At 44.6% G+C, this 27,954-nt stretch overlaps 1 protein-coding gene across 12 annotated transcripts; it reads left to right on the forward strand.

The window, feature by feature from the left end:
- Window positions 1-42: 42 nt before the first annotated feature.
- LOC148142862 (uncharacterized) lies at window positions 43-27,945 on the forward strand. 12 transcript variants are annotated; one of them, XM_087973865.1, is made up of 5 exons: window positions 176-304; window positions 4,250-4,434; window positions 6,571-6,769; window positions 20,101-20,163; window positions 23,460-27,945. In XM_087973865.1, the coding sequence occupies exon 5, from the start codon at window positions 23,855-23,857 to the stop codon at window positions 25,028-25,030; it is 1,176 nt and encodes a 391-aa protein (XP_087829991.1). In that variant the 5' UTR covers window positions 176-304; window positions 4,250-4,434; window positions 6,571-6,769; window positions 20,101-20,163; window positions 23,460-23,854; the 3' UTR covers window positions 25,031-27,945. The 12 variants fall into 12 exon arrangements, with proteins under 12 accessions (XP_087829990.1, XP_087829991.1, XP_087829989.1 ...); XM_087973864.1 differs by lacking the exons at window positions 176-304; window positions 6,571-6,769 and adding an exon at window positions 43-161; XM_087973863.1 differs by lacking the exon at window positions 6,571-6,769.
- Window positions 27,946-27,954: the final 9 nt, after the last annotated feature.

The following is a 27,954-nucleotide window of genomic DNA, read 5'->3' on the forward strand; positions in this document are numbered from 1 at the left end:
GGAGGAGAAGGCGCTCGAGCGGGGAAGCGGCGGGAGGGAGGCCGTTAGGAAAATGGCGCCGTGCGGCCCGGGGCAGACACCCGTCAGTGGGCACCGCCGCCTTCCTGGCGCAGCTGCTGGGTCACGGCCACACCGGCCGGCTGTACAGCAGGCAGGAGCCGGTGAGCATTCTGGAGGCGGATGGGGTTAAGGGTCTGTTTGGGAACCCGTCGGCCGCCTGGGTGGTGGAGTTCTACTGGTCGTGGGGCGGCCCCTGTGTCAACTATGGGGCCACCTGGAAGGTACTGGGCCCGGGAGGTGAAAGGTGAGGCAGGTTGTGGGGGGGACGGAGGGGAAGGAATGTGGGGCCTGTCCTGTCATAGTGACATTTTACACTCACTTTCCATCTGCTTTTACTGGCGCTTGTGCTGTTTACCCTCACTGTTTGTTTCATCCTTGTGCTTTTTACCCTCTCTGTTACTTGTGCAATTCCTTAGACTAGTGTGTAAATACTAGTGGAGGAGATTATGCACCAGCATATGTTCCTTAGTCTTTGAAGGGATAGGATGTGGAGAATGGTTAGTAAAGCATGTGGTGTACTAAGCCTTGTTAACATGGATATAGTTTGTTATTTGTCAAATTATACTTTGTATCATTTAGAGTCGTCAGAGTTGTACAGCACGGAAACAGACAACTTTGGTCCAACCCGTCCATGTCGACCAGATATCCTAAATTAATCTCGTCCCATTTGCCAGCACTTGGCTCATATCCCTCTCAACCCTTCCCATTTATATACCCATCCAGATGCCTCTTAAGTGCTGTAATTGTACCAGCCACCACCACTTCCTCTGGCAGCTCATTCCATACACACACCACCCCACCCTCTGCATGGAAAAGTTGCCCCTTAGGTATACCTTTTATATATTTTCGCGCTCACCCTAAACCTATGTCCTCTAGTTCTGAACTTCACCCCTACACTGGGGAAAAGTCAAAAACGTTGAGCAGCCAGACAAGATGGAAAAGCAATAAAATGTTGTGCCGTATGGGGAAAACAATTGTGGCTCTACCCTTTTATTCTCCTATTGGCATTTGGACACTTAAAATCTGTCAATAATACCAGCAGCGCCACTGAGCATATTGTGTGCATTCCTGTGTTAACAAGCACGGCCATGTTCACCGGTGTCACCAAAACATTGCACACGTTCCTCACTGTCGGCAGAAAAGGTGTGAGACCTTCTTTTGATTGACCAAGAGTACGACACACACATTTCTCATTCCCTTTTCCATTTATTTTCCATTGTGATGTTCAATTGTTGACTTGCTGCAACTGAAAGGAAAGGGAGTGAATCCAGGGAGGGAACAGACTTGGGAAAAGTTGGGCCAGGTCTGTGACTTAATTGGCAAATAGACATGCAGGAGGCTGGAAGAATGTAGCAAGCCAGGCAGCATCAGGAGGTCAAGTCGATGTTTTGGGTGTCACCCTTGTTGAGGACTGGGGATGGGTGTAGGGAGAGCTGCAGAACGAGGATGTGCTGGGGGCACGGTGGTGAATTGGGGATAGGCGGGGACAAGTAGAGGGTACAACCTGGTTGGTCACTGGTAGGAAGAAATCTGGTTGGTGGCGGCAGGGAGGGGCTAGGAAGGAATTCAAGGGGTGGCGAGGGAGGTTATTTGAAATTGGTGAACTCAATGTTGAGTCCACCAGGCTGTAGGCTGCCCAGGTGGAAGATGTGTTGTTCCTCCAATTTGCGGTTTGGTTCGTTGTGGCAATGGAGGAGGCCAAAGATGGTCATATCAGAAATGGAGTGGGAAGGGGAATTAAAATGGGTGGCGACTGGGAGGTCTGGTCAGCCTCTGCGGACTGGTCCCCAAGTTTATGCTCAGTTTCCCCAGTGTAGAGAAGACCACAATTGGCAAACACGTGGCCAATGTGAAGTTAGAGCTTTTGCTGTGCTTAAAAAAAAAAGCAGAAAGGAGGTGCATTGTTTAAATGTTGATATACTGTTTTGGGATATGGAGAAAGTGAGGACAGCAGTTGCTGGAGATCAGAGTCAAAAAGTGTGGTGCTGGAAAAGCACAGCAGGTCAAACAGCATTCCAGGAGCAGGAGAGTTGACATTTTGGGCATGAACCCTTTATCAGGAATGATGTGTGGATGTACAAAGGGGCCTCGGCATCCTTTAGGAGAAAGTGAGGACTGCAGATGCTAGAGATCAGAGCTGAAAATGTGTTGCTGGAAAAGCGCAGCAGGTCAGGCAGCATCCAAGGAGCAGGAGAGTCGACGTTTCGGGCATGAGCTTCCTGAAGAAGGGCTCATGCCCGAAACGTTGATTCTCCTACTCCTTGGATGCTGCCTGACCTGCTGCGCTTTTCCAGCAACACATTTTCAGGCCTCAGCGTCCTTCCTCACCAGACAATGCCAGTTGTCAGGTGCAGCGAGCAATGAGTCGTGCAAGTGGTACATTAGCAAGAGGAATTGAGTTCAGAAGTGGGGATTTCTTCCTGCAGTTAAGGGGTTATTGAATATATTCAAGGCTGCGTTCATGTGATTTTTGAACAACAAAGAAGTGGATGTTTATAGGGGAAGGTGAGAAAATGTCTGGACATTCATTCCACACACAAACCACTCTCTTTTTTAAAAAAAATGCTGCCCCTCAAGTCTTTTTAAAATCTTTCTCCTCTCACCTTCAAAATTTGCTGCCTAATCTTAAAACCCCCACCCAAGGGCAATGACACCTGTGATTCACCTCCTCTATCCCCCTCATGATTTTATACAACCTCTGCAAGGTTACCTCTCAACCTCCTGTGCTCCAGTGAGAAAAGTCACAGTCTATCTACCAAGATGTAGGTAGATTAATTCCCAGTTATGATGTGTTCAATGCTGGTGCAGGCTCGAAAGACCAAATGGTCTACTCCTGCTCCCAATTCTGACACTCTGTGCCCAGGACAGCAAAAGACCATCAGACATAGGTGCAGAAATTAGGCCGTTCAGCGCATCAGGTCTGTTCATACCACACAATTGTGGCTGATAAGTTTCTCAATCCCATTCTTTCACTTTCTCACTGTAACCCTCGATCCCCTTAATACTCAAGAACCTATCTATCTCATGTCGTAAATATCCTCAGTGACCTGGCCTCCACAGCTGTCCATGGCAATGAATTCCATAGGTTCATCACTGTCTGGCTGAAGACGTTTCTCCTTTTCTCTTTCTAAAACGTCTTCCCTTTATCTAAGGCTGTGCCCTCCGCTTCTTGTCTCTCCTACCAATGGAAGCATCTTCCCAACGTCCACTCTGTCCCGGCTGGTCAATATTTTGACCCTTCAGAGTGAGGTACAGCAGGGATTCGGTTCAGCAAAGTGAAAGCAGAGGGGGCCTATAAGTTAGAATTTTTGGGGTGGGCAACAGGCTGAGGAGTGTCAGATAGAGTTTAATTCAGAGAAATGAGGTATTGCATTTTGGTTGAGCAATCCAGGCAGGACTGACAGTTAAGGGGAGTGTTGCTAAACAAAGAGATTTTTGAGTTGCAGGTCGATAGGCTAGTGAAGAAGGCATTTGGTATGATTTCCTTTATTGGTCAGAGCATTGAATAAAGGAGTTGTGAGGTCATATTGTGGCTGTACATTGGTTAGGGCATTTTTGGAAACTACGTTAAGTTTTGCTCCCCCTGATATAGGAAAGAACTTGTGAAACTTTGAATGGGGTCGTGAGAATGTTTGTAAGGAAAACTTGTCCTGAAGCATTTAGACTAAAATGTAATGTTGAATTATAGAACACATTTGCTCCACACTAGAAAATAGACAGGCAGGGAGGGTAAGGCATATAAGAACATTTGCCTTAACATCAGTGAATTTGTATAAACAGGATATTGAGTGATCACATTCACGGCTGTTCCTTTGTGAAATGAATAAGTGTTTGATTCTGACCTCGAAATGAAACTCTGTATCAATTACTTCTCTCCCGAATTATTGCCTTTCACTGTTATCTGTCTAGTTCAGAACATGCAGTGCTTTTGTAAAAAAAAAAATTCATATAAAGAAAGCGTGTTTGCCACAGCACCGCCTTTGTAAAAAAAACTTGTGTATAAAGATAGTATACAGAGTAGCCCGCCAGGGCTCTTGGAAGAAGAGTGATTGCTACTCTTCTGGGTTAATAGAATCCAGTTAGCTTGTCTTATAGGTATCAGAGTTCTGCTGTAACGGTGATGGTATTAATGAAGAGGATAATTTAAAATTAAACTAAACTGTCTGTAAGAGTTTTATTTTTATTCCAGACTTCCAAAGAGTACGATCTCCGGGATGAACCAAGATAGGCTGACAGGTCTGAGTCCACAAGGGACTCCCTGGGCTGTCTCAATTTGGCGCTGCAAGCAGGGTTCCAACAAGGGCTACATTTGAGTGAAACTGGAAAAGAGGAGTTCCATCGAAGGGTTGGACTCAAGACCAATGGGCCCACAAGGTAAAATTGTACCTTGATTACTCTCTGTCTACATCTGTGTGGTGTTTCCCCCATTTCACTCTCTCGGTACCCTGACGGAACCCTAAATGAGATCGTTTAAATAGGACTAAAAACAGAAACTGTCAGAATTTTACAATGTTGAGAATGTTTTGCAGAAATCATTAGTCTTGTTGTTCATTGTCGGGTTGTTGATTAGTGAAAGTTTTAAGTCGAGATTATCTTCTCTGTTGTATCTGTTCAACTTGGCTTGTCTTGCTTTGCTGTTTGTTGTTTGTTAGTTATGGTTTTGTTCTGTTGGGTGTTCTTCATTTATGAAATATAGAGGGTGGCTGCTGCTTTTGTCATTTATATATAAAAAATAAAGCTGGCCAGTGATACAATTCTTGCATACTTGGTTAAGCAACTATGTGCCACATCCAGGATTTGAGATATCTGGAATGTGAGTGCCTCATTTCTCTTAAAATGTTCATGTGTATGTACGAGAGAGTGTACATGTGAGACAAACAGAGACTCAGCACTGATTCCCTGCAGCTTGCAGAAAGTTTAATCCTGTGAGATTTGGTTTGGTTGTTGATGAATGAATGTTTGCATTTGTATTTTGTGGGGTTGGAGCCCTTGTTGATCAGTGGTTTTGTGAAGATTTAAAGTAAGTAGGATAACTATGAGTGTGCCCCTAGATAAGATTGAAGACAAATGTCCCCTAACAGAAATAACAAGTCTGTATCCTTAATTATGAGAAACAATTAAGGAGGATATCAGCTGCAGCTGCTCAACAGAATAAGGATTGGTCTCTAGAAGGCACACATGATTTAACTCTATTCACTAAAATTGAACAAGGGATTTGGGAAAAAAGAAAGGGAAGTAAGCAGAAAGAAGTCTTATCAGAGTGGGAAAGGGTAGCTCGGGGGAAAAAATGGGAAAAATCCATGCAATCATCATGGAGACAAAACTGTATTAAAAGGGGAGTTAGTCCATTAACTGAGGAAGGATGTGAACTAAATTGGACAGAACTAAAACGTAAATGTGAAGCACATGATTTAGAAGTAGAATTGGAATAGGCAAGGGAGAAAATTACAAAAACGCGAAGATTCAGAATCTACGTTGAAACGTCAAGGGCACCAAAGAAAAAGGAAACTGGTGAATAAACAACAGACTGCAATTGCAGCTGCGCAGGACGAAGCTCACAAGGACTGTTCCTTGTACCCCACCCTCCCCTCTTCCAAAGACCCATTACTAAAGAATCCTGATCCGTTTGTAGATGGTGGGGGGATACTGATTCGGAGGAGGAAATATTTTATGCCTCTAATTCTGTCAGCTGACCACATCCGGTTCCCTGGCTGAACCCTCCCCCCTTACTCTGATGACGAACGTGCCAAGGCTCATGACCTTCCCCCAGCTGTTCTGCCGAGGAAGAATTTGGCTTACCACAAACCCGGTGCCTACTATACTAGGAGTCAATTAAAATTAAAACCTGGAAGGAACACTGAACAGACTCCTTTTGATTTCCACTGCCCCTAAACTAATAAGTCCCGAAGACACCGGTGATTTGCAATCAAAGTCTCGGGACCTTAATATCAGACCTTGCACTCACCCTGATGTGGGAGGGCCAAAAAGAAATTTCCCGAATAGAAGAGGTTCCTAACCCACAGGCTCTGAATCCGGGACAAGCCCAATTTATGGATCTTTATCAACCATGGAAACCTCATGACTCTCAAGCATTATCAATAAGGCTGCAGATTATGGAAGGAATCCTGAGGGATCTGTTAATTACATTAATAGGACTAAGACCATTTATAATGCTGCCTCCCAAGACCTAATTCACCTCAGAATGCAGCTTTTTGCCTGAAAAATGGGCGAGTTCTGAGAAATTTTACAAGGTAATAATCATACCCAGCTTGTAGTCCGGCACCGGGTGGAAACTATCAGATTGAATTATTACCTGTCTCCACCAAGCAGTGCATCATGTAGTTGATGTGGGTCAAGTCTTAACATGTAAACCCAGCTCGGGCGAAGAGGCTGAGGAGTTCCTTACCCATTTTAAGGAATGCTATGGCGCTTCTTCTGGTGACACTAACTACCTTACAAGGATGATCATCCCAATTTAATGCCCTATGTATGACTCTCTTACCTGATCAGGTACAGAAAGCTATTAAAACACACAATATCCACTGGCAAGATGCTGAGGTTGCACAATTCAGCCGAGAGGTTTGTTACTTCTGAGAACTAAAGGATCCCAAGAGTAAGGCTACCATCGGCACGGTCAAGACAGAACTTGCCCAAACTGCAGTGGCTAACCTTAAACGCAGGATTCAAAGAAGACCTTTCCGTCTGCAAGGTCAGTCAAGCTAGCAAATGAAACCCTCATACTATCGTCCAGTATGGCACTTCAGTAGAAATGGTACTGTGTATTCACAACATCCCAATGGACCTTGCGGTCCTCCTATGTATCCTTCCCCAACAGTCCATGATGCCCCTATACATCCTCTCATTACTCTTCCCTGCCTTCCCTACCCCCGAGAGTCCCCCAACAACTACACCTTTGTTTCAATTGCAGTGAACTAGGACATTAGTCCAAGAACTGCCCTTTCCATAGCAGTCCCTGGTTCATCACCGCAGTAAAAACAACAGACAATCTCCTGGTCTCCCTCCCCAGTGATCTCAGCAGGTTGCCCCTTTTACTGCACAAAATCCTTTTCAAAACTGACTCCCGGATAGAGAGCAGCTTCCTGCTTTGAATTTTCCCATACTTACCGCTAGCCCAGAAGATGGACCTATGCTAATTCTTAACTGTAATGGCCATGATATTGAATTTATGTTTGACACAGGAGCCACTGTTTCATCACTTCCCGTCCATCTTGCTAATGCTTTTGATTTTCAAAACTCGGACGATGATGAAATCCTGCAATGTTTTGATGGTTCCTCTAATAAACATGCATACGCTGTCCATCTGACAGTGGTGTGGAAAAATTGTGCCACGCTCCCTTTTTGCTTTGTTGTTACTAATGGATTACGTATCCCTCTACTCGCTAGAGATCTCCTCTGTCCTCTAAATATTACTATTGAATGTCATGATGATGGTATCCTGATTCAGGATCCACCTCATTTTGTTCAATGCATCAAAACCAAAGCCTCCTCGATGGTGGTCATTTGATTTGGATCCTTATGCTTTCGATCCTATTTTACATAACGTCCCTCACCCCCACATTACTTTAGCTTATGACTCATCCGGGAATGATCTCAGGCTTGAACACATACTATAATCCCTCACTGGGCACTACTCGGCACGCTTGGGTGATTGGTGAGATCAGATCACGAGCTGGTGGCGTTCTTTTCATGTCAGTTCCTCTTCATAGCTGGAAAACTGGCCCTCTCATTTTCCCCTGTGTCACCACTCTCTTGAACCCAGAACACAAAGCCTAAGAAGTAGGTTTTGACACCAAACTTGCCGTGAAATTCAGCTGCTCACTCAAGGATCAATCCTATTTTATGCACAGCCTTAGTCGATTTATGGCAGTCTTCATCATCATCATGCACACCCTCACCCGCAGGACGCAGTATACCCTGGAGTCTGGGTGGACTCTAAAACACAAGTGGGCCTTGCTAAGGTCCCACCCATCTCCATTCTGAACAAACTTAATTCTGTCTTCCTGTCTATACCTCAATACCCCCTGAAACCAAAAGGTGAAGCTGGCATTCAACCTGTCATTGATTCATTTCTACAGCAAGGCCTTCTAGTCCCATGCCATTCTTCTGTCAATACACCTATCTTTCCGATCCCTAAACCGGGATGTCCTGAATGTCGTTCACGACCTTCGTGAAGTAAATAAAATCATTGAGGCTCATAATCCTCCAGTTGCTATTCCTGCTACTATCCTCAGCCAAGTTCCAGTTGATGCCAAGCTCTTCACTATCGTTGACCTCCAACATGCATTCTTTTGTCTTCCTTTGCATCCAATAGCCCAATACATTTTTGCCTTTTTTTAAGGGCCACCAATATATGTGGACTTGCCTACCTCAAGGGTTTATTCAGTCGCCAACACCCTTTTCAGAGACTCTTCACGCCCAGCTTGAATTATTTGAATTTCCTGGAGACATTACCCTAGTTCAATACATCGATTACCCCCTCGCTAGCCCTGACAAAGTGTCCAATCACACTGACTCCACTACCTTTCTCAACCATCCACATCAATGTGGCTATATTGTACCCCCCAGCAAAGTTAAGACTAATCAGAAAGAAGTTAAGTTCCTAGGTACTCTCATTTCTGAATTCGATCGGTGCTTGACACGTGAACGTATTGATCCTATTCTTTGTATTGCCCCTCCAACCACTCCTAAACAGATACGGTAGTTTCTCGACCTCATCAATTATTGCCGACAATGGATTCCTAATTGTGCCCTTCTGATCAAAAATGATCTCCCCGTCCTCGATTAGTGAGCCTTAACGGTATGAACTCACCCCATAACAACTACAAGTCTTTACGGAGCTTAAAACTACCCTCTCTTCAGCACCCATGCTAGGCCGACGTTTGTATGACTGCCACTTTCATCTTTATGTTGCCATCCTTGATACCTGTGCTTCAGCTGTTCTCACCCAGCAACATGGCTCCTCTTGGCGCCCTATTGCCTATTTTTCTACTAAGCTTGACCCTGTTGCTCAAGGTATGCCTTCCTGCACCCAGATTCTCTCTGCCATCCATACTATGGTAGTGGCTGCCTCTAATATAACTTTACATCAAAATGTAGAAGTCTGTACCTCACATTCTGCAGTATCCTTGCTGATTTCTAAATATACTCAACACCTCGTTAAGGTTCGTCTCAGTCGCTGTGAGATTTCATTACTTCTGAATCCGTTTCTCTCCTTTCAATGCTGCTCTAACACTAACCCCCCTACATTCCTGCAGGAAGAATCGCTTGAACTGCCTGATCCTCCCCATGATTGTGTTCTCATAAATGAACTTGTTACTAAACCATGTCCTGATCTTACGGACAACACAGATGTGATCAACAAAACGGGTCAAGATGCAGGGAAGATACCTGCCCAATTGTCGTCTGATTCATATGGATGGAAGTTTACTTGCTGGCTATGATCGCTGTGTGGATGGATCGTGTGGGATGTACTGATAGTCCTTGGTCTCATCCTAGGAATATACACTGTCGTCCGCTTATGCGTGAAATGGACTGTACATTTGTTTTTCACCTAAGCCAAAGAAGAGTCTGCTTAATTGATCCTTGTCTAACCCTCTACCACCATGCTCGAACTTCCATGCTGAAATCCAGTATCTTTCAGACTCTGCTCCTCTGGACGATGACCTAGCAGAGGAGGCACTTGACTTATTTGAAAATACAAATTGACTGAATGGACTAATTGTTATAAGCCAAGTAGTTGTCATGAATTAACAAAAGAAGGGAATAAGAAAGTCTATAGACATAAAACTTGTCTTTAAACATTTAAACTAAAATATAATATTGAATTATAGAGCACATTTGCTGCACACTAGAAAATAGACAGGCAGGGAGGCTTGGTAAAAGGGGAGAACTCAAGGTATGCAGAAGATTATCAAGTGATAACAGGATACCCTAAGGCAATTAAGTACATTTGCCTTAACAGTGAATCTGTGCAAATAGGACACAGAGTGATAACATTCATGGCTGTTCCCTTGTGAAATTAATGACAGCGTTTGATTCTGACCCCGAAACGAAACTTGGTACTGTCAAAAGCCTTGTAATTGACAGTCAGGTCCTGTGAATTATAATGGATTCTTATTACCCTTTGCAAGCTAGGCAAACAGAGGGAAAAACACCTTTGCTGTTAAAAGTCCCTGACTTGAGAGTTCAAAAGGACAAGAGAGAGGAACCATTATAGCACTGGGGCTCCCGAAGCCATTAAAAAATTACCTGCGTTGGATTGAACGTAATTGCATTTTTGAGAGTTTATGATGGTATTGAGTAGCCATTACCGGTTATTAAATATGAACTCTGTAAAAGGTAATGTTGACGAAGCTTTAACTTACTTGCTGTTCTTGCAGACCACTCTACAGACCTTTCAGACTGCCCACTGTCAATTCCAACTAATCAGATCTTATGTCTTATTTGAATCACAACCCTGAAAAGAGAACATGTTTAATTCGAAGACTAATGAATCAGTTTAAATGCAACCTTTTGGTAACATCTCAGCCTCGGGTACAGTATGATTCAGTGCCTAAAAAGCAGGAGTCTGCTCCTAGCTTAGAAATTATTCTCAGCCTAACATTGAAGAGATTCTGGCACAATGTGTCAGGAAGCCATTTTATGGTCAAAAGTTTGCCCTCCTGCTAAGAAGCCGTTTTGGAAAATAGTTGTATCTGACCTGTGACCTGTGCAAGGTTAGGAACTCTCCAATTAGCTCAGACTGGTACCTCTTTATGATAGGAGTTTATCTCGCTAGCAGGCACCTAACTCGGCTGGATATGTTTTTCCCACCTGATGAATGGCTTAGGGCCTGTAGGAGTGATTAGTCAAGCATACAGAGACCTGTCAATTAACTTTTCTTCCTTACGAATTAAGAACATGCAATGTTTTTGTAAACTTTTGTGTAAAGGAAACCACTTTGTAGCAGTACATCAGAGTAACCTGCCAGGGCACTTGAAGAGTTGGTCCCCTACTCTCCTAGGTTTCTAGAACCTAGCGAGTTTAGCTTAACGGTATCAGTGGAGCTATTGCTAAATAAAGGGGTGAACTAAAATTAAACTAAACTGCCTGTAAGAGAATTTTTTTTATTCCAGACTGTCAAAGAGTACGACCTCTGGGACGAATCGTGAGAGGCTACGGGTCTGACTCCACAAGGGATTCCCTGGGCTGTCTCAAATCCCTACTTTAACACTCCAACTCATCCATGTTGACAAGTTAGCCTAAACAGTCTAGTCCCATTTGCTAGCACTCGGCCCATATCCCTCTAAACCCTTCCATCCAGATTCCATTCAAATGTTGTAATTATACCAGCCTTCATGACTTCCTCAAGCAGCTAATTCCATACCCACACCACCCTTTGCGTTAAAAGGTTGTCCCTTAAGTCCCTTTTATTTCTTTGCCCTCTCACCCTAAATGTATGCCATCAAGTTCTAGACTCCTCCCAACTCAGGGAAAAGACCTTGTCTGTTTATCCTATCAATGTCCCTCATGATTTTATAAATCTCTATAAGGTCGCCTCTCAGCCGCCAACGCTCCAGGGAAAACAGCACCAACCTATTCAGCTTATCCCAATAGCTCAAATCCACCAACCCTGGCAATGTCCTTCTAAATCTTTTCTGAACCCTTTCAAGTTTCACAACAAACTTCTGACAGGTAGGAGACCAGAACTGCACACAATATTCTAAAAGTGGTCGAACCAGTGCCCTGCACAGCTGCAACATCACCTCCCAACTTCAATACTTGATACTCTGACCAATAAAGGAAAGCATTCCAAACACTGCCTTCGTTATCCTATCTACCTGTGACTCCACTTTCAAGGAGCTATGAATCTGCACTCTTTGTTCAGCAACACTCCCTTGGATCTTACCATTAAGTGTATAAGTCCTCCTCTGATATGCTTTTCCAAAATGAAGTGCCTCATATGTAAAAAAAAATTAAACTCCATCTGCCACTTCTCAGCCCATTGGCCCATCTGATTAAGGTCCTGTTATCCTCTGAGCTAAGCATCTTCACTGTCCACTACACCTCTAATTTTAGTGTCATCTGCAAACTTAGGAACTATACCTCGTATATTGACATCCACAGCATTTATATAAATGATGAAAAGTAGTGGACCCAGCACCCATCCTTGTGGTATACTACTGGTCACAGGCCTCCAGTCTGAAAAGCAACTCTCCACCACCACCCATAAGACCATAAGACATAGGAGTGGAAGTAAGGCCATTCGGCCCATCGAGTCCACTCCGCCATTCAATCATGGCTGATGCGCATTTCAGCTCCACTTACCAGCATTCTCCCCGTAGCCCTTAATTCCTCTAGACAACAAGAATCTATCAATCTCGGCCTTGAAGACATTTAGCGTCCCGGCTTCCACTGCACTCCGTGGCAATGAATTCCACAGGCCCACCACTCTCTGGCTGAAGAAATGTCTCCGCATTTCTGTTCTGAAATGACCCCCTCTAATTCTAAGGCTGTGTCCACGGGTCCTAGTCTCCTCGTTTAACTGAAACAATTTCCTAGCATCCACCTTTTCCAAGCCATGTATTATTTTGTATGCCTCTATTAAGTCTCCCCTCAATCTTCTAAACTCCAACGAATACAATCCCAGTATCCTCAGCCGTTCCTCATATGTTAGACCTGTCATTCCAGGGATCATCCGTGTGAATCTCCGCTGGACACGTTCCAGTGCCAGTATGTCCTTCCTGAGGTGTGGGGACCAAAACTGGACACAGTACTCCAAATGGGGCCTAACCAGAGCTTTATAAAGTCTTAGTAGTACATCTCTGCTTTTATATTCCAACCCTCTTGAGATAAGAGACAACATTGCATTCGCTTTCTCTATCTTCCTACGTGTGAGCTGGTTCTGTATCCAAATGGCTAGTTCTCCCTGTATTCCATGATATCTAACCTTGCGAACCTGTCTCCCTTGGGGAATCTTGTCAAACGCCTTACTAAAGTCTATCTAGTACCCTGGCATGTAGGCCATCAGGCCCAGGGGACTTGTCTGCCCTCAATCCTAATAGTTTGCTGTGTACCTTTTCCCTCTCAACGTGGATTGTTTAAGTTCTATCCTTTCTATCACCTCTGATTTGCCCGTTCCAATAGGAATAGCACTATTGTCCTCCAGCTTGAAAACTGAGGAAAAGTATTGACTAAGCTCTCTGCCATTTCAGTGTTCCTCCTATTAACTCACCGGTTTCATTTTCCAAGGGACCATAGCGACTCTGATCCCTTTAGCATGCCAACTGAAGCTTTTGCTATTCTTTTTGATATTTTGCGCTAGGTTTCTTTCGTAATTTATCTTTATTCGTTTTTTTAGTATCCCTTCGATTATGTTTGCAAGTTTTCCAATGTTTCAGCCTTCGAGGTCTGGAATAACATTTCGAAAAAGACTGAAATTTTTTTAAAAAACGTTAAAACTTAAAGACAAACCCACCTTTCAGGTGGCTGGCGAGGGGAGCAGGGAACACATTGGCCCCGCCCCCATTGTCTCCGATTGGTTGGATGCCTCGTCGAACCGCGCCCACTACACGCGGGGTGACGTCACGTCTGGTCACCCAGCCCCTTGTGAGTTGGCGCATGTGCAGTGTAGGTCATGTAGCGAGACAAAGGCAGTGTTACTGAGTGGGAGAGGAATGGCGCCGGTGGCTTAAGGAACAAGAACAGGACCCGCTGGGAAAACTGAGCAGCCCTGGCTGCATGTGTCAAGAGAATCCGAGGAAACGTCACGGGTCCAGTGATCCTCCTTCAAAACAGAAATAGGTTTCGGAAACATCCCGGAGAGGTCGCCAGGCCTGAGCGCCCGGGGAGAGGGGACAGTGAGTACCTCCCTCGACACTGTCCTATCCCCCACTAGTCCAGGAACTCCCCACATACGTTCGAGACACCACCCACGCCCTCCACCTCCTCCAAGACTTCCGTTTCCCCAGCCCCCAACGCCTCATCTTCACCATGGATACCCAATCCCTCTAACCTCCATCCGCCATGACCAGGGCCTCCAAGCCCTCCGTTTCTGCCTCTCCCGACGTCCCCAACAGTACCCTTCCACCGACACTCTCATTCATCTGGCTGAACTGGTCCTCACCTTTACCAATTTCTCCTTCGAATCCTCCCACTTCCTCCAGACCAAAGGGACAGCCATGGGCACCCGTATGAGCCCCAGCTGTACCTGTCTCTTTGTTGGCTACGTAGAACAGTCCATCTTCCACAATTAAAACGGCACCACTCCCCACCTCTTTCTCCGCTACATTCATGACTGCATTGGCGCCATCTCGTGCTCCCGCGAGGAGGTTGAACAAACTTCACTGACACATTCCACCCTGACCTTAAATTTACCTGGACCATCTGACACCTCCCTCCCCTTCCTGGACCTCTCCATCTCCATTAATAACGACCGACTTGACACCGGCGTTTTATAAACCCACCGACTCCCACAGCTACCTGGATTACAGCTCTTCCCACCCTACCTCCTACAAAATGCCATCCCGTATTTCCTATTCCTTTGCCTCCGCCGTATCTGCTCCCAGGAGGACCAGTTCCACCACAGAACACACCAGATGGCGGCCTCCTTAAGATACTGCAATTTCCATTCCCACATGGTTAAAGTGCCCTCCAACGCATCTTGTCCACATCCCGCCCTCAGACCCCACCCCTCCAACCGTAACAAGGATAGAACGCCCCTGGTGCTCACCTTCCACCCTACCAACCTTCGCATAAACCAAATCATCCTCCGACATTTCTGCCACCTCCAAACAGACCCCACCACCAGGGATATATTTCCCTCCTCATCCCTTTCCACCTTCCGCAAAGACCGTTCCCTCTGTGACTACCTGGTCAGGTCCATGCCCCCCTACGATCCACCCTCCCATCCTGGCACTTTCCCCTGCCACCGCAGGAATTGCAAAACCTGCGCCCATACCTCCTCCCTCACCTCCATCCAAGGCCCTAAAAGAGCCTTCCGCATCCGTCAAAGGTTTACCTGCACATTCACCAATATCATTTATTGTATCCGTTGCTCCAGATGTGGAGACTGGACGCCTCCGAGCAGAGCGCTTTAGGGAACACCTCTGGGACACCCGCACCAATCAACCACACCGCCCTGTGGCCCAACATTTCAACTCCCCCTCCCACTCTGCCGAGGACATGGAGGTCCTGGGCCTCCTTCACCACTGCTCCTTCACCACCAGATGCCTGGAGGAAGAACGCTTCATCTTCCGCCTTGGAACACTTCAACCCCAGGGCATCAATGTGGACTTCAACAATTTCCTCATTTCCCCTTCCTCCACCTCACCCCACTTCCAGCTCAACACTGTCCCCATGACTTGTCCTACCTGCCTATCTTCTTTTCCACCTATCCACTCCACCACCCTCTCCCCACATACCTATCACCATATTCCCACACCCACTCACCTATTGTACTCTGTTACTTTCTCCACACACCCACCCTACTCACATTTATCTCTGCACCCTTCAGGATCTCTGCCTGTATTCCTGATGAAGGGCTTTTGCCCGAAATGTCGATTTTACTGCTCCTCGGAAGCTGCCTGAACTGCTGTGCTTTTCCAGCACCTTTCTAATCTCGACTCTGGTTTCCAGCATCTGCAGTCATTGTTTTTACCGAGAGGAGACAGTGAGACAGGAGAGGATTGGAAACCGCAGGAGGAGGGAGACTGGGGAGTTTATAAAGTCCTAGGGGAGGCCTGAGGCCGCGAATAAAAGCTCCACAGGCCCAGTGTTAACTTTGTTTGGGGAAGGACCTCTGGGGGCAACCGGTCGCCATATTCGTGAGGGTAAGATGCATGTTGTCTTGGGGCGGGGAGCGCGAGCATCCATCTTGGTGAGGGCACCATCAACTGTCATTTCTGGGAGAGAATTCCAACTTTGTGGCAGCCTTTGTGTCAACCAGAATTTTCTCATTCTGGACGTAAGTTTGCTCGCTGAGCTGGAAGGTCATTTTCAGATGTTTCATCACCATACTAGGTAACTTCATCAGTGAGTCGAGTGAAGGGCTGATATTATGTCCTGCTTTCTATTTATGTCTTTTGGTTTTAGGATGGGTGATATCATTTCCATTCTTTTTTCTCAGAGCATGTGAGATGGGGTCCAAGTCAATAGATTTCCAGTTGGAATGACATGTTCCAAGGAATTCTTGTGTGTGTTTCTGGTTGGCTTATTGGATAGTGGCTTGTCATAGGATGAATGTATGGTCCCAGTCAACATGGTGTCCTCCTTTGTCTGTATGTAAAGATACTAGTGATAGTGGAGCATGTGTTTTTGTGGCTAGTTGATGATCATATGTCCTGGTGGCTAGTTTTATTCCTGTTCGTCAGATGTCGTGTTTGTTACAGTTATAGAATCCCTATGTGTGGGAATATGCCCTTCGGCCCAACAGCTCCATACCAACCCTGTAGAGAGTATGCCAGCCAAGCCTATTCCTCTACAATTACCCCTGACTTATGTACCATTATGGGCAATTTTAGCATGGCCAATTCACTTAGTCTGCGTATCTTTGGATTGTGGGAGGAAACCGGAGAACCCGGAGGAAACCAACACAGACATTGGGAGATTGTGCACACTCCACACAGACAATCACCCCAGGATGGGATTGAACCCGGGTCCCTGGTGCTGTGAGGCAGCAATGCTAACCACTGAGCCACCGTGCCGCCCCCTTATATTTCAACAGTCTTTCAACTTTAAACACATTCATCACAGTCTTCCCAGAGGATTAGACTGTTCTCTCTCATTAGAGATGGCTGGTCGTGGTTTTCTTGAGGGTCACCACACCTCAGCTGAGGGGAAAGGCCGAGAAGGAGTTCCTCACATTTCTCCAACTTGGGTGATACATAACGTGAAGCACCTTGGTATACTTTTGTTGAAGTGTGACCATCAGTATTAGCTGCTGTTATTGCTGTCATTTATTGGCAAGACTCATGTCAAGTGAAACAATTCCAGCAAGAAATTGGCAGCTGGCAGAGCTCCCCCACCCAATGCCAAAAAAGTGAATGCTTTTGTTGGTGAAAGAAAATTGGCAAAGAAAAAAAAATTAAAGTATCATGTACCTTCAGAAGGAGTGGAAGGGTTGATTTTTCAAAATAAATGAAAACAATATTTATGAAGTGGAGCAACAAACTAAATTAACAACGCAGGTTTCTTTTCACATAACTGCACTACTGCAAATGTCTGTATTATGGGAAAATGTTATGTACTAAAATATGTTCTTATTTTGTAAAGAGTCAGGTCAATAGGTTTAATTTTGTCAACAGTGATCAATAAGATCTTGATTGATACAGCATCTATGTGAGATACACTGGGAGTTAATATTTGATCGAGTAAGTCTCCACTGACCACCACAAGAACAAAGTTTTTCCCTGTCTGAACTGTCAGAAAAGATGTGCTTTCTTCACAAATTTTGACTTCTTGATGTGTTTGTATGTCTTGCAATATTTGATTTTAAAGTATGTAATTTACAGTGAAAATGAATTGTTTGTGCTTTTAATGTTGATTTTAAGGTATGCTGATAAGAAACGGTGCATGCATTTAGGCCGTCTAAAAATAGAATGCTTTTCATACTCAAAGTTGCTGTGCAAACAAAACACAATTTGGGAGGTGATGGTTGTTCCCTATCTCAAAGCCAATATAAATAATACCTGTGGTGTCAACACATGCAACCACTGCCTTTCACTCTTTTTTTTGAAAATCATTGGGAATTTAACACATCACACTACTGCAGCAGAATCTGAGCACGTCACATCGGGCTTCCCATCAGGATGCTGGAACAAACCTCAACCTAATTTGGGATGTTGGGGAAAGTGCAAAATAAATGAATCACTAGTACATACCCTGTGGTTAAAGAGCGCTACAACAGTATTGTACGGACATGTCAGCTGTCTTGGTGAGACCGAACTTTACTCTGCGACACCTTGATTGGTTGTCGCTGACTGCATGTAAAACGAAACATTATGGAGTAAAGACATTTTTGCGACAGAAAATGTTTTATTTGGCCTTCAGCAGTCACACCTTCACTTTTACCATATATTTTGCTGCTTATTTTGATTTAACTTGATGATATATAACCTCAGTTGCTAAACAACCCTCAGTGGAGCCTCCAGCGTTATTTGAGATCAAACACAAAAGCCAATTTCTTCCGAATACAAAATGTTGCTGACTACAAAGAAAAATCATACAAAAGCTTTTATCAACACCCAGATCGATTTACCGCAAGAAATAGCAGTATTGGCCATTCTGCTCCACCATTCAGTGAGATCATGTCTGATCTGATAACCCTCAATTTCATTTTCCTGCCTTTTCCCCAAAACCCTTGATTCCCCACTGATCTTCCTTTGACACCTTCAATTTTTCAGAAGTTTAACTTATCTAGAACTTTGAAGACTGAGACACTTGGACACACAGTAGCAACATCAATCCTTGTTAATTGTCCTTGCTTCTGTGCCACAGAAAATTGTTTTCTGGATCCTTGTTTGAGTCTACAAACTGCTCAATAAGCTCAAACAACCCTCTTCTGTTCTTCTAATGAGCCAATATCTCTGACAGCTCCATTTCAATGAAACTGAAAAAGCTTCCTATCACTTTTGGTTGCAGCCAATAGGGCCAGGATTAAAGATGATTCTCATTTTCCTAAATACTTGGAATAGATTCAATTGATTTTAAACAAACAAGTTCTGATACATGTTCGGGTTCGTTTGAGAAGTTTAGCAGAATTGTTTTTCTCAGATGGGACAATGAAACTTCTTTAGATTGTTTCCACTATTGGAGGTCTACCTCCAGTTCTTTTTCTTAGCACATTATAATGATCTTCTGAACTAGTTTTATTTCATTATATCCATCCCTTCAAACAAACCAATTCTTCCCATAAGTAAATTCATCCATCTCCAGCACATTCTAGGTGATATTTTTCCTTAAATTCCATTAAAATGTCCTATCTCTTTCCTTAAATCTATGCCCCCTAATTGCTGAAGCCGTCCACCAAGGGGAAAAGTTTCTTCTATCTAGACCCTAAGTGTCTTATCTGTACAAACAGGTCCTCACCCATCCTTCTCTGCTCTAAGGAAAATACCCTCAGCCGATCTAATCACTCTCATAGCTGAAACCCACCAACCTGCACCACCCTGGGTTAGTATTCCCTTCTGCACCCTTTCTAGTGCCATCACATCCTTCTAATAATGTGACGACCAGATCCACTACTCCAGCTGTGGCCCAACGAATGTCTTGTACAGTTCCATCATGATCTCCTGGTCTCATGTTTAATGCCTTAACTATTAAGGGCAAGTGTTTCATATGCCCCCTTAACCATTTCATCCACATGTCCTGTTGCCTTCAAGACTCTATGAACACATATACCTTTCTCTGATCTTCAGTATATTCTAAATTCTTGTGATTCTTCATGTACTCCCTTGCCTGCTGATCCTCCTGAAATGTATCATCTCAATCTTTTCAGGATTGAACTCCATCTGTCATTGTTCTGCCCATCTGACCAACCCATCTTTATTGCCCTGTAGTCTAAAACTTTCCTCCTTGCCATATATTAGTGTGGGTTCTGAATTTCTTTTGGGCCTGATTTATTTAGGTTGCATTGTGTTTATTTTGTGGGATATTTTAAGAAGATTGGGAGGACACTTGGATCCAGTATCTGTTTATACCCAAAGAAAAAACTCAAACCAGAATTTTTTTTTATCCAATGTTTTCCCTGGTAACATTTTCACAATGACTTCAATTCCTGAACACCCTTCGCTTAACTTAAACTATGTTCAAATCAAGACATTACTGAATGGAGATCATAACTTCTTGTACTATTAAATCTGTCTCAAGCAATGCTGCAAATTAGGTAACCTTGCATTATTATTTTATAACTGTGCTCAAAACCTTTTCTAAAAAGTGACCGGATGAAGATTGAAGTTGACTGAACTGCTTTCTTCATTTTATAATATTGCCAAAAAAAATCAATGTTCAAACATATGCAATATTTTTCTTTCTCTAAAATAGGTAATGAGGTGAAAGGGAATAATGGACAAAGCATTGAAAACAATGCTGACTCTAATTCAGCAAGTATGTTCTTTTCAATAAGTTTAATTCAATATTTACATTAATTACAGTTGTGGGTGACACAAATAACAATACTTTAAGGCTGTTAATTAAGTTTAGAAATTCAATCATACTCTGTGTAGATGGCTTAAAATCATTATATCAAAAGCTTAAATTGCTTGCATAAAACACGAAACCTCAGTTATGTTTATTATTTCCCAAAATGGGTTATCAAGTAAAAGTATTATTGGAGATTTGATGACAGCGGGCAAAATGGCAACTCTAATTTCGCAAGTATGCAAGGTTTAAGCTTAAAATGCATGACTGGTTTATTTATCCAAGAAATAAGCACCTTTACTCTCTCTAATATTAGCTCCAATTATCAATATTTGATATGAAATTAGAAGATCTAGCTTGAGAAATCTACAACGTATTGCCACACGCTTGCCATAAATACGACAGGAACACAGTAAAAGTAGTGAAAATTAAGTCAGATCTTTGTGGTTACTGATCCATAAGATACAGAAGCAGAATCAGTCCATTCGACTTGTTGAGTCTGCTCCACCATTCGATCATGGCCAATGTGTCTCAACCCCATTCTCCTGCATCCTCCCTGTAACCCTTGATTTCCTTACTAATCAAGAGCCTATCTTTATCTGTTTTAAAAGCACTCAGTTACTTTCCTCATTTCAGTGGCAATGAGTTCCACAGAGTCACCTCTTTCTGACTGAAAAAAATCTTCCTTATCTCATCCCAGCATTTCTTGCCACCGAGAACTATGGGGGCAGAGTCCATGTCTATACTTCCTTGCATGGTAACTTGTAAATAACATTTGTTTTTTCAGATTCATTAGCTGCTGCTTAAGTGTGTTGGTAGATTTGTAGGCTACCATGATGTGGAGAGGTTTGAGTTGTCTGGACATCATTTCACAGATGTCTTTGATGTAAGGTAATGTGGCTAGGGTTTCTGCGCATGTGTCTGCTTTGAGTTTGTTGTTGAGAAATCAGCGGACAGGGTTTATTGGGTACCGTTCTTCTTGAATATGTTGTATAAGTATTTATCTTCTGCTCTTCGTAGTTTCTGGATGGTGCAGTGTATAGTGGCTCGTTGAAATAGTGTTCTGATGCAGATTTGTTTGGGATGATTTGCTTCTGCATTAGGTACTTGAGTCTGTGTATGTTGTTTTCCTGTAGACGTTAGTCTGAAGTTCCCTATTGACTGTTCGCTCTACTGACATCAAGGAATGGCACTTTGTTGTTCTCTTTTGTGAATTTTATGCCAGTAAGGATATTGTTGATGGTGTTGTAGGTTTCCTCTAATTTGTTTCATTTTGTGATGACAGGTGTCATCTCTGTGGCGGACCCAAAATTTGGGTTGGAGCGTTGGGAGGGCTGTTTGTTCGAGTCTCTGCATTATTGCTTCTGCTAGGAACCTTGATATTGGTGGTCTCATGGATGTTCTGTTGATTTGTTTGTAGGGCTTGTTATTGAATGTGAAGTGGGTGATAAGATACGGGTCCACAAGCTTGACAATGTTATCTTTGCTGATGAAGTTGGTGCTGTTTGGTGTTTGTGTCTTTGGTGGTTCTTGTAGTGTAGTCAGTGTTATTTGGCCACGTTGATGTTAATGGATGTGAACGGGGCTGTTATGTCAAAGGACAGCATTATTTCATCCTCTTCTATCTTGGTGTCTTTGATGTTCAGGAATTCTTGGGTGGAGTGAATGGAGTGGCATGAATCTTCTACTCAGTTTTTTAGTCTTCACTGGAGGTCTTTGACTAGTCTGTATATTGGTGTTCCGGGTAGTGAGACTATGGGCCTGAGGGGTGCTCCTGGTTTGAAGAGGAGGAGAACAACAACAAACTGCCTTTCCTAGATGTCACAGTAGAGCGAACAGTCAAGGGGAACTTCACACTAGCGTCTACAAGAAACAATACACACGGACCAAATATCTAATTTTGAAGCAATCATCCGAACACCCACAAACGAAGCTGCATCAGGAGATTATTTCAACGAGCCACCACACATTGCAGCACAGAGGAACTGCGAAGAGCAGAAGAGAAATAAGTATACGTACTCCAGAACGGATACCCAATAAACCCAGAAGAGAAATAAGTATACGTACTCCAGAACGGATACCCAATAAACCCAGTCCGTCGATTTCTCATTGAGGCTTCCAAGCTGACCCTCAAATTTGGTTTGTCCCTGCATTCTTTCCTGGCTGTCTTTTCTGGGTTTTGAAAACTTTCCTCTGACTGCAGATAAGAATTGGGAAGTTGTGTTGTGGCTGATAGGACATTGGGTAGACCACTTTTGGAATATTGTGTGCAATTCTGGTCTCGCTCCTATCAGAATGATGTTGTGAAACTTGAAAGGGTTCAGAACGCATTTAAAAGGATGTTGCCAGGGTTTGAGCTGAATGGGCTAGTCTGTTTTTCCTCGTGCATCAGAGGCTGAGGGGTGACTGAGAGTCATTAATAAAATCATGAGAGGCATGGATAGGGTAAATAGACAAGGACATTTCCCTGGGTGAGAGAGTCCAGAACTAGAGGGTAAAAGGTTTAGGGTGGAGGAGGGCAAGATTTAAAAGGGTCCGAAGGACTAACCTTTTCATGCAGAGGGTGGTGTGTGTAAGGAATGAGCTCCAGAGGAAGTGGTGGATGTTGATACAGCTATGACATTTAAAAGGCATCTGGATAGGTATATGAATCGGAAAGGTTTAGAGGGATATGGGCCAAGTGCTGGCAAATGGGACTAGATTAGGCTAGGATATCTGGTTGGCCCGAAGGGGCTGTTTCTGTGCTGTAGATCTGACTCTGGCTTGCCACTAACATTTGCCATGTCTGTATATTTAGTTTCTCTCGGGTTGTCTGTGTCAATGCCTTGATGTCTCATTCCACCCACCACCCCCCCCCCACCCACCACAGGGACGATAACCACTTCATGTCTGGTTCTTTATCAAGAAGCTGTATTGCAGGTTCAACCTGAATTTACACTTGTTTTGCTTCCCAAAATCAGACTTGCTCACTCTCAGCAATATCCCAATATCCTGAAAGATATTAACTTTCATGTGGTGTTATCCAAAATTCGAAGGTGTCAGTCCTGACGTTTTTGCTTTTTCTGTCCCTGTAAGATCCTGAATCAGCACCTTCAGGAGAATTAATTTGAGGGAGTGAGAATAGAGGAAGAGAGAGAGTGTGGGATGCTTTCAATTTTATGGAACAGCAAAAGAAAAAAATGTTCTGCAGAAAGTGGAGTAGCTTGTTCTGAACTTCTACCCTGGACTGACCGTGATGACTTTTGGAATCTCTTTTTTTCTAGAGTATTTGAAGATCTGAAGACTGAAGGTTAAAAATCAACAGATGAAGGGCCTATGCCTGAATCGTCGATTCTCCTGCTGTTTGGATGCTGCCTGACCTGCTGTACTGTTCCAGCACCGCACTTTTCAACTCCTCTCCAGCGTCTACAGTCCCCACTTTCACATCGATGTCTGACAGTCACTCAATCCATCGGGACCTCAACGATTTTGAACCATGATTCTGTGAGAAGGAGCAAAACATTTTGGTTCCTGTTTCAGACCATTTTCAGCATTAGTGGGACTGAATGAGAGTCTCTACTGTTACAGCGCACTGTGTGTAAAGCCTGAAACAGTTATACGGCCAGGAAAGAGGAATTTACTGTGGGCAGGGGCCATACACAGGGCTGTAGCTGCGGCCATGGTGAAACCAGAGGAATCCCACACCGTGGAGAAACCATGGAAGTGTTGCGACTGCGGGAGAGGCTTCAATGCCCCATCTGTCCTGGAGATTCATCGGCGAAGTCACACCGGGGAAAGGCCATTCTCCTGCCCAGAGTGTGGGAAAGGCTTTACTTGCTCCTCCCACCTGCTGGACCACCGCCGAGTCCACACTGGGGAGAAGCCATTCTCCTGCCCTGAGTGTGGGAAGGGCTTCACCTACTCCTCCCACCTGCTGGCCCACCAGCGCGTCCACGCTGGGGAGAGGCCCTTCCCTTGCTCTGAATGTGGGAAGGCCTTCAGCAAATCCTCGGACCTGCTGAAGCACCAACGGGTCCACAGAGGGGAGATGCCATTCAGCTGCCCTGAGTGCGGGAAGGCCTTCAGTGATTCCTGTATCCTGCTGAGGCACCAGTGGGTCCACACCGGGAAAAGACCGTTCTCGTGCCCTGAGTGCAGGAAGGGCTTCACCCGCTCTTCTGCTCTGCTGACCCATCTGCGGGTCCACACGGGTGAGAAGCCCTTCAGCTGCCCTGAGTGTGGGATGGCCTTCAGCAGGTCTTCCCACCTGCTGAGGCACCAGCGGGTCCACACTGGGGAGAGGCCCTTCTCCTGCCTCCAGTGCGGAAAGTGCTTTACCCAGCCCTCCAACCTGCTGACCCACCAGGGGATCCATACCTGCGAGAGACCGTTCTCCTGCCCCGAGTGCGGGAAGGGTTTTGCTGTTTCCTCTAACCTCGTGGCCCACCGGCGGGTCCACACAGGGGAGAGGCCATTCAGTTGTCCCGAGTGCGGGAAGGCCTTCAGCAATTCCTCTGCCCTGCTTCGGCTCCGGCGCGTCCACACCGGAGAGAAGCCGTTCTCCTGCCCCGAGTGTGGGAAGGGCTTTACCCGCTCCTCCACGCTACTGACCCACCGGCGGGTCCACACGGGGGAGAGGCCATTCAGCTGCCCCGAGTGCAGGAAGGCCTTCAGCGATTCCTCTGCCCTGCTGAAGCACCAGCGAGTCCACACTGGGGAGAAGCCCTTCAGCTGCCCTGAGTGCAAGAAGAGGTTTACGTTTTCCCGCAACTTGCGGAAGCACCAGCGGGGGCACCAGCGCTCACAACAATCAGATTCCACCGCTGACATTGCCATGAGTCCCCCCCAGGACTGATTCCCCTGACAGTGGGAGAGTTGGTGCACTGTATTTGTTTTCCATTGGACTGCAACCCCACGGTGGCTCAGGGGTGGCATGGTGGCTCAGTGATTAGCACTGCTGCCTCATGTCACCAGGAACCCAGGATCAATTCCACCCTTGGGGCGACTGTCGGTGTGGAGTTTGTGGAGTATAGGAGAATGGATGAGATAAGAAACTGCTGCCTTTCTTGAGACAAGTCTCCCGGAGAGAAGTTGCAGACTGATTGTCTGATCTGTTGATCCTCACAGTGCCCCATTGCCCTCAGTTAACAGGAGGAGGTCCACACAGATGTACCGAAGCCCCTCTTTAGACAGTGGAAGGAAACCTGTGCAGACAGGGAAAACGTGCAAACTCCACACAGACAGTTACCTGAGGCTGGAATTGAACCTGGGTCCCTTATGCTGTGAGGTAGCAATGCTAAGCAGTGTGCCACCCCAAAATGTTATAAAATTTGAATAAACCTACTAAGTTGGAAATGTGTCCATTCCAAGAACTTACTATAAATGTTTGTTTGGAAGCAAAAGTCCATCGGAATTGTCTTTGGGATGGATCCAAAACTTACTTCGTTAATACTTTGACCTCTGGAACTGTCTGCCAGGGTGTGTTGGAGTCAGATTCAATTATGGATCATTAAACTGAAAAGGAAAGCAATTGCAGTGTTTAGTGAAGAATAGTACAAGGTACTGTAGTGGATGTCAGAAAATGAGTTTCCTGATTTGGGGCTGTTCACTTGCTTCTGTTACCATTTCAGGTTGCTAACTTTTCGTTAGCATCCTGCACATGTTGGGATTTTTTCTCCTTTCTAGTATCTACTTGAGTGACTCAGTGACAAATCTAGTTTATGAATTGTTCCTATGATATCTCATGAGAGGGTTTATGATATTCACAGTGTGTCCAAGTGAGGACGACAAACTGTTAATCTTAAATATTTGATTTTAAACAATGGAAATAAAATTAATGTTTGGAAAACACACAACTTGCTGTGTAGTAAGATAATCAGAAATAGGAATGGGAGTAAGTAATTGACCGTTGAGATGCTCTGTCTTTCATTTATCTAAATTCTCTTTCCTGCACTTGTTTTTTCATGACTTCATCTACTGAAGTGACTACACTCCCAAAAGCTTGTGATTTCAACATAAGAGCATAAGAACTAGGAGCAAGAATCGGCCTTCTGGCCCGCTCCACCACTCAATAAGATCATGACTAATCTTTTCGTGGACTATGCTGCACTTACCTGCGTTTTCACCATATCCCTTACGTTTTTGAAAAATAAAAGAATTATCTACTGCTTCTAGTAATTGCTGAAGTAATGTTAAATACTTCCTGGGCAAGGAATTCCATAGATTAACAACCCGCTGGGTGAAGAAGTTTCTTCTCCGTTCAGTTTTCAACCTGCTTCGTCTAATCTTGAGGCCATGCGCTTTTATCTTAGTCTCACCTACCAATGCAACATCATACTTCTATTTCTTTCATAATTTAATATATTTCTGTATGATCCCCTCCAAACAAACCTGCTGGACTATAACCTGGTGTCATGTGACTTATGACTAAAAACTTGTTATTACGCATCCTCATAGCGAAGAAGGTAGGGACACTACCACTGCGCCATAAAAAAAAAACCTCTGCAGCAAATAGGCCGCCTTCTATTGAATGAATGGGCAGAGGTTTCTTCTTAACATAGGATGCAAATATTATACCCTCAGAGCCCTTTACACTAAATTGAGCCCTCTTCGGTTGAATGAATGGATGTGGAGGTGCCACAGTTGAATTGGTTGATAACGTTAAAAATCACATCTTCTCCCTGAATATGTGACATTACCCCTAGAGCCCATTGCAGTAAATTGGGTCATCTGCTGTTGAAAGAATGAACGGGAATGAAAAGGGCGGATACACTGACATGATTGTGAAATTCCCCACCAATCCCAAAGCTTGTGGTCGGTACCGACTACTCGGAGAGAGAGTTTACCGAGGGTGGGACCAACACGACACGGAATGCCAGCTGCCATTGGTCAGGTGGAGTAAGGTGCGCTCTGATTGGAGATGACGCGCGTCACTGAAGGAGGAGACGGAAAGAAGAAGAAAAACAAAGATGGCGGCGCGAGGCTGCGGTTTTCTCATCGACTCAGCGGGCGGTTTCTGACGGAGGGAGGGGGGCAGACAGGCATCGTTTACCTCAGAAAATACCTTTAAAATACATTTCAAATTAAAGTCGGAACTTTCCAAACAAAAGTTGTGAAGAAAAGGAGGCAGTCCCCGGTGGGGTTTATTGTTTATTTGTGTGTAATTCCCGGGGCCCGGGAACGGGGAGGTGACGGTTACCGGGTGAATGAGAAAACAAATTTAAAATGTCGGTGGTGGAGGAGAGAGAGCCGGCGCCCGCGGCTTCTTCGGCGGCAGCCGGAGCCCAGGAGCTCAACAACCCGGAGCTGGAGGAAGGTCCGAGCTCCAAGAAGCGGGGAGTCCGGCTGGAGGCTGGATTTGGTCAAGGCTTGTATCTATTAACTTATTTAAATGGTACCTACTGTATGGGGCTATGGTTTACATTAAAACCGGAGGATCATGTCAGAGTGTTTGTTTATATTGAGCAGTTGTAGTTGGTAAAATACACTCCCTGGAGGAGCACCTTCTATGATGCTGCATTTCTTGCCTTCTGCCCTTCCCCCATTTGTTATCTCCCATCCTGATTTTACATTTTATTTGGTCAAATTTAATTTCATATTAATGAGACTTGGTATTCACTGTGTTATTAATTTGTTTGTTGGATTATTGTAAGAAAAAATTAATGGTATCATGTCATTTCTGATGTCAGAGTTTGACATTGAATGTGCAGATGTGAATATCAGTAAGTTGTGAAAATAAATCAAGAACTTGTGGTTCTAACAAAAAAAGCAGTTCACTGC

Source organism: Chiloscyllium plagiosum, unplaced genomic scaffold, assembly GCF_037043375.1.
Source record: "Chiloscyllium plagiosum isolate Xiang-an unplaced genomic scaffold, Cpla_swu_hap1 HiC_scaffold_27, whole genome shotgun sequence".
Classification (NCBI taxonomy): Eukaryota; Metazoa; Chordata; class Chondrichthyes; order Orectolobiformes; family Hemiscylliidae; genus Chiloscyllium; species Chiloscyllium plagiosum.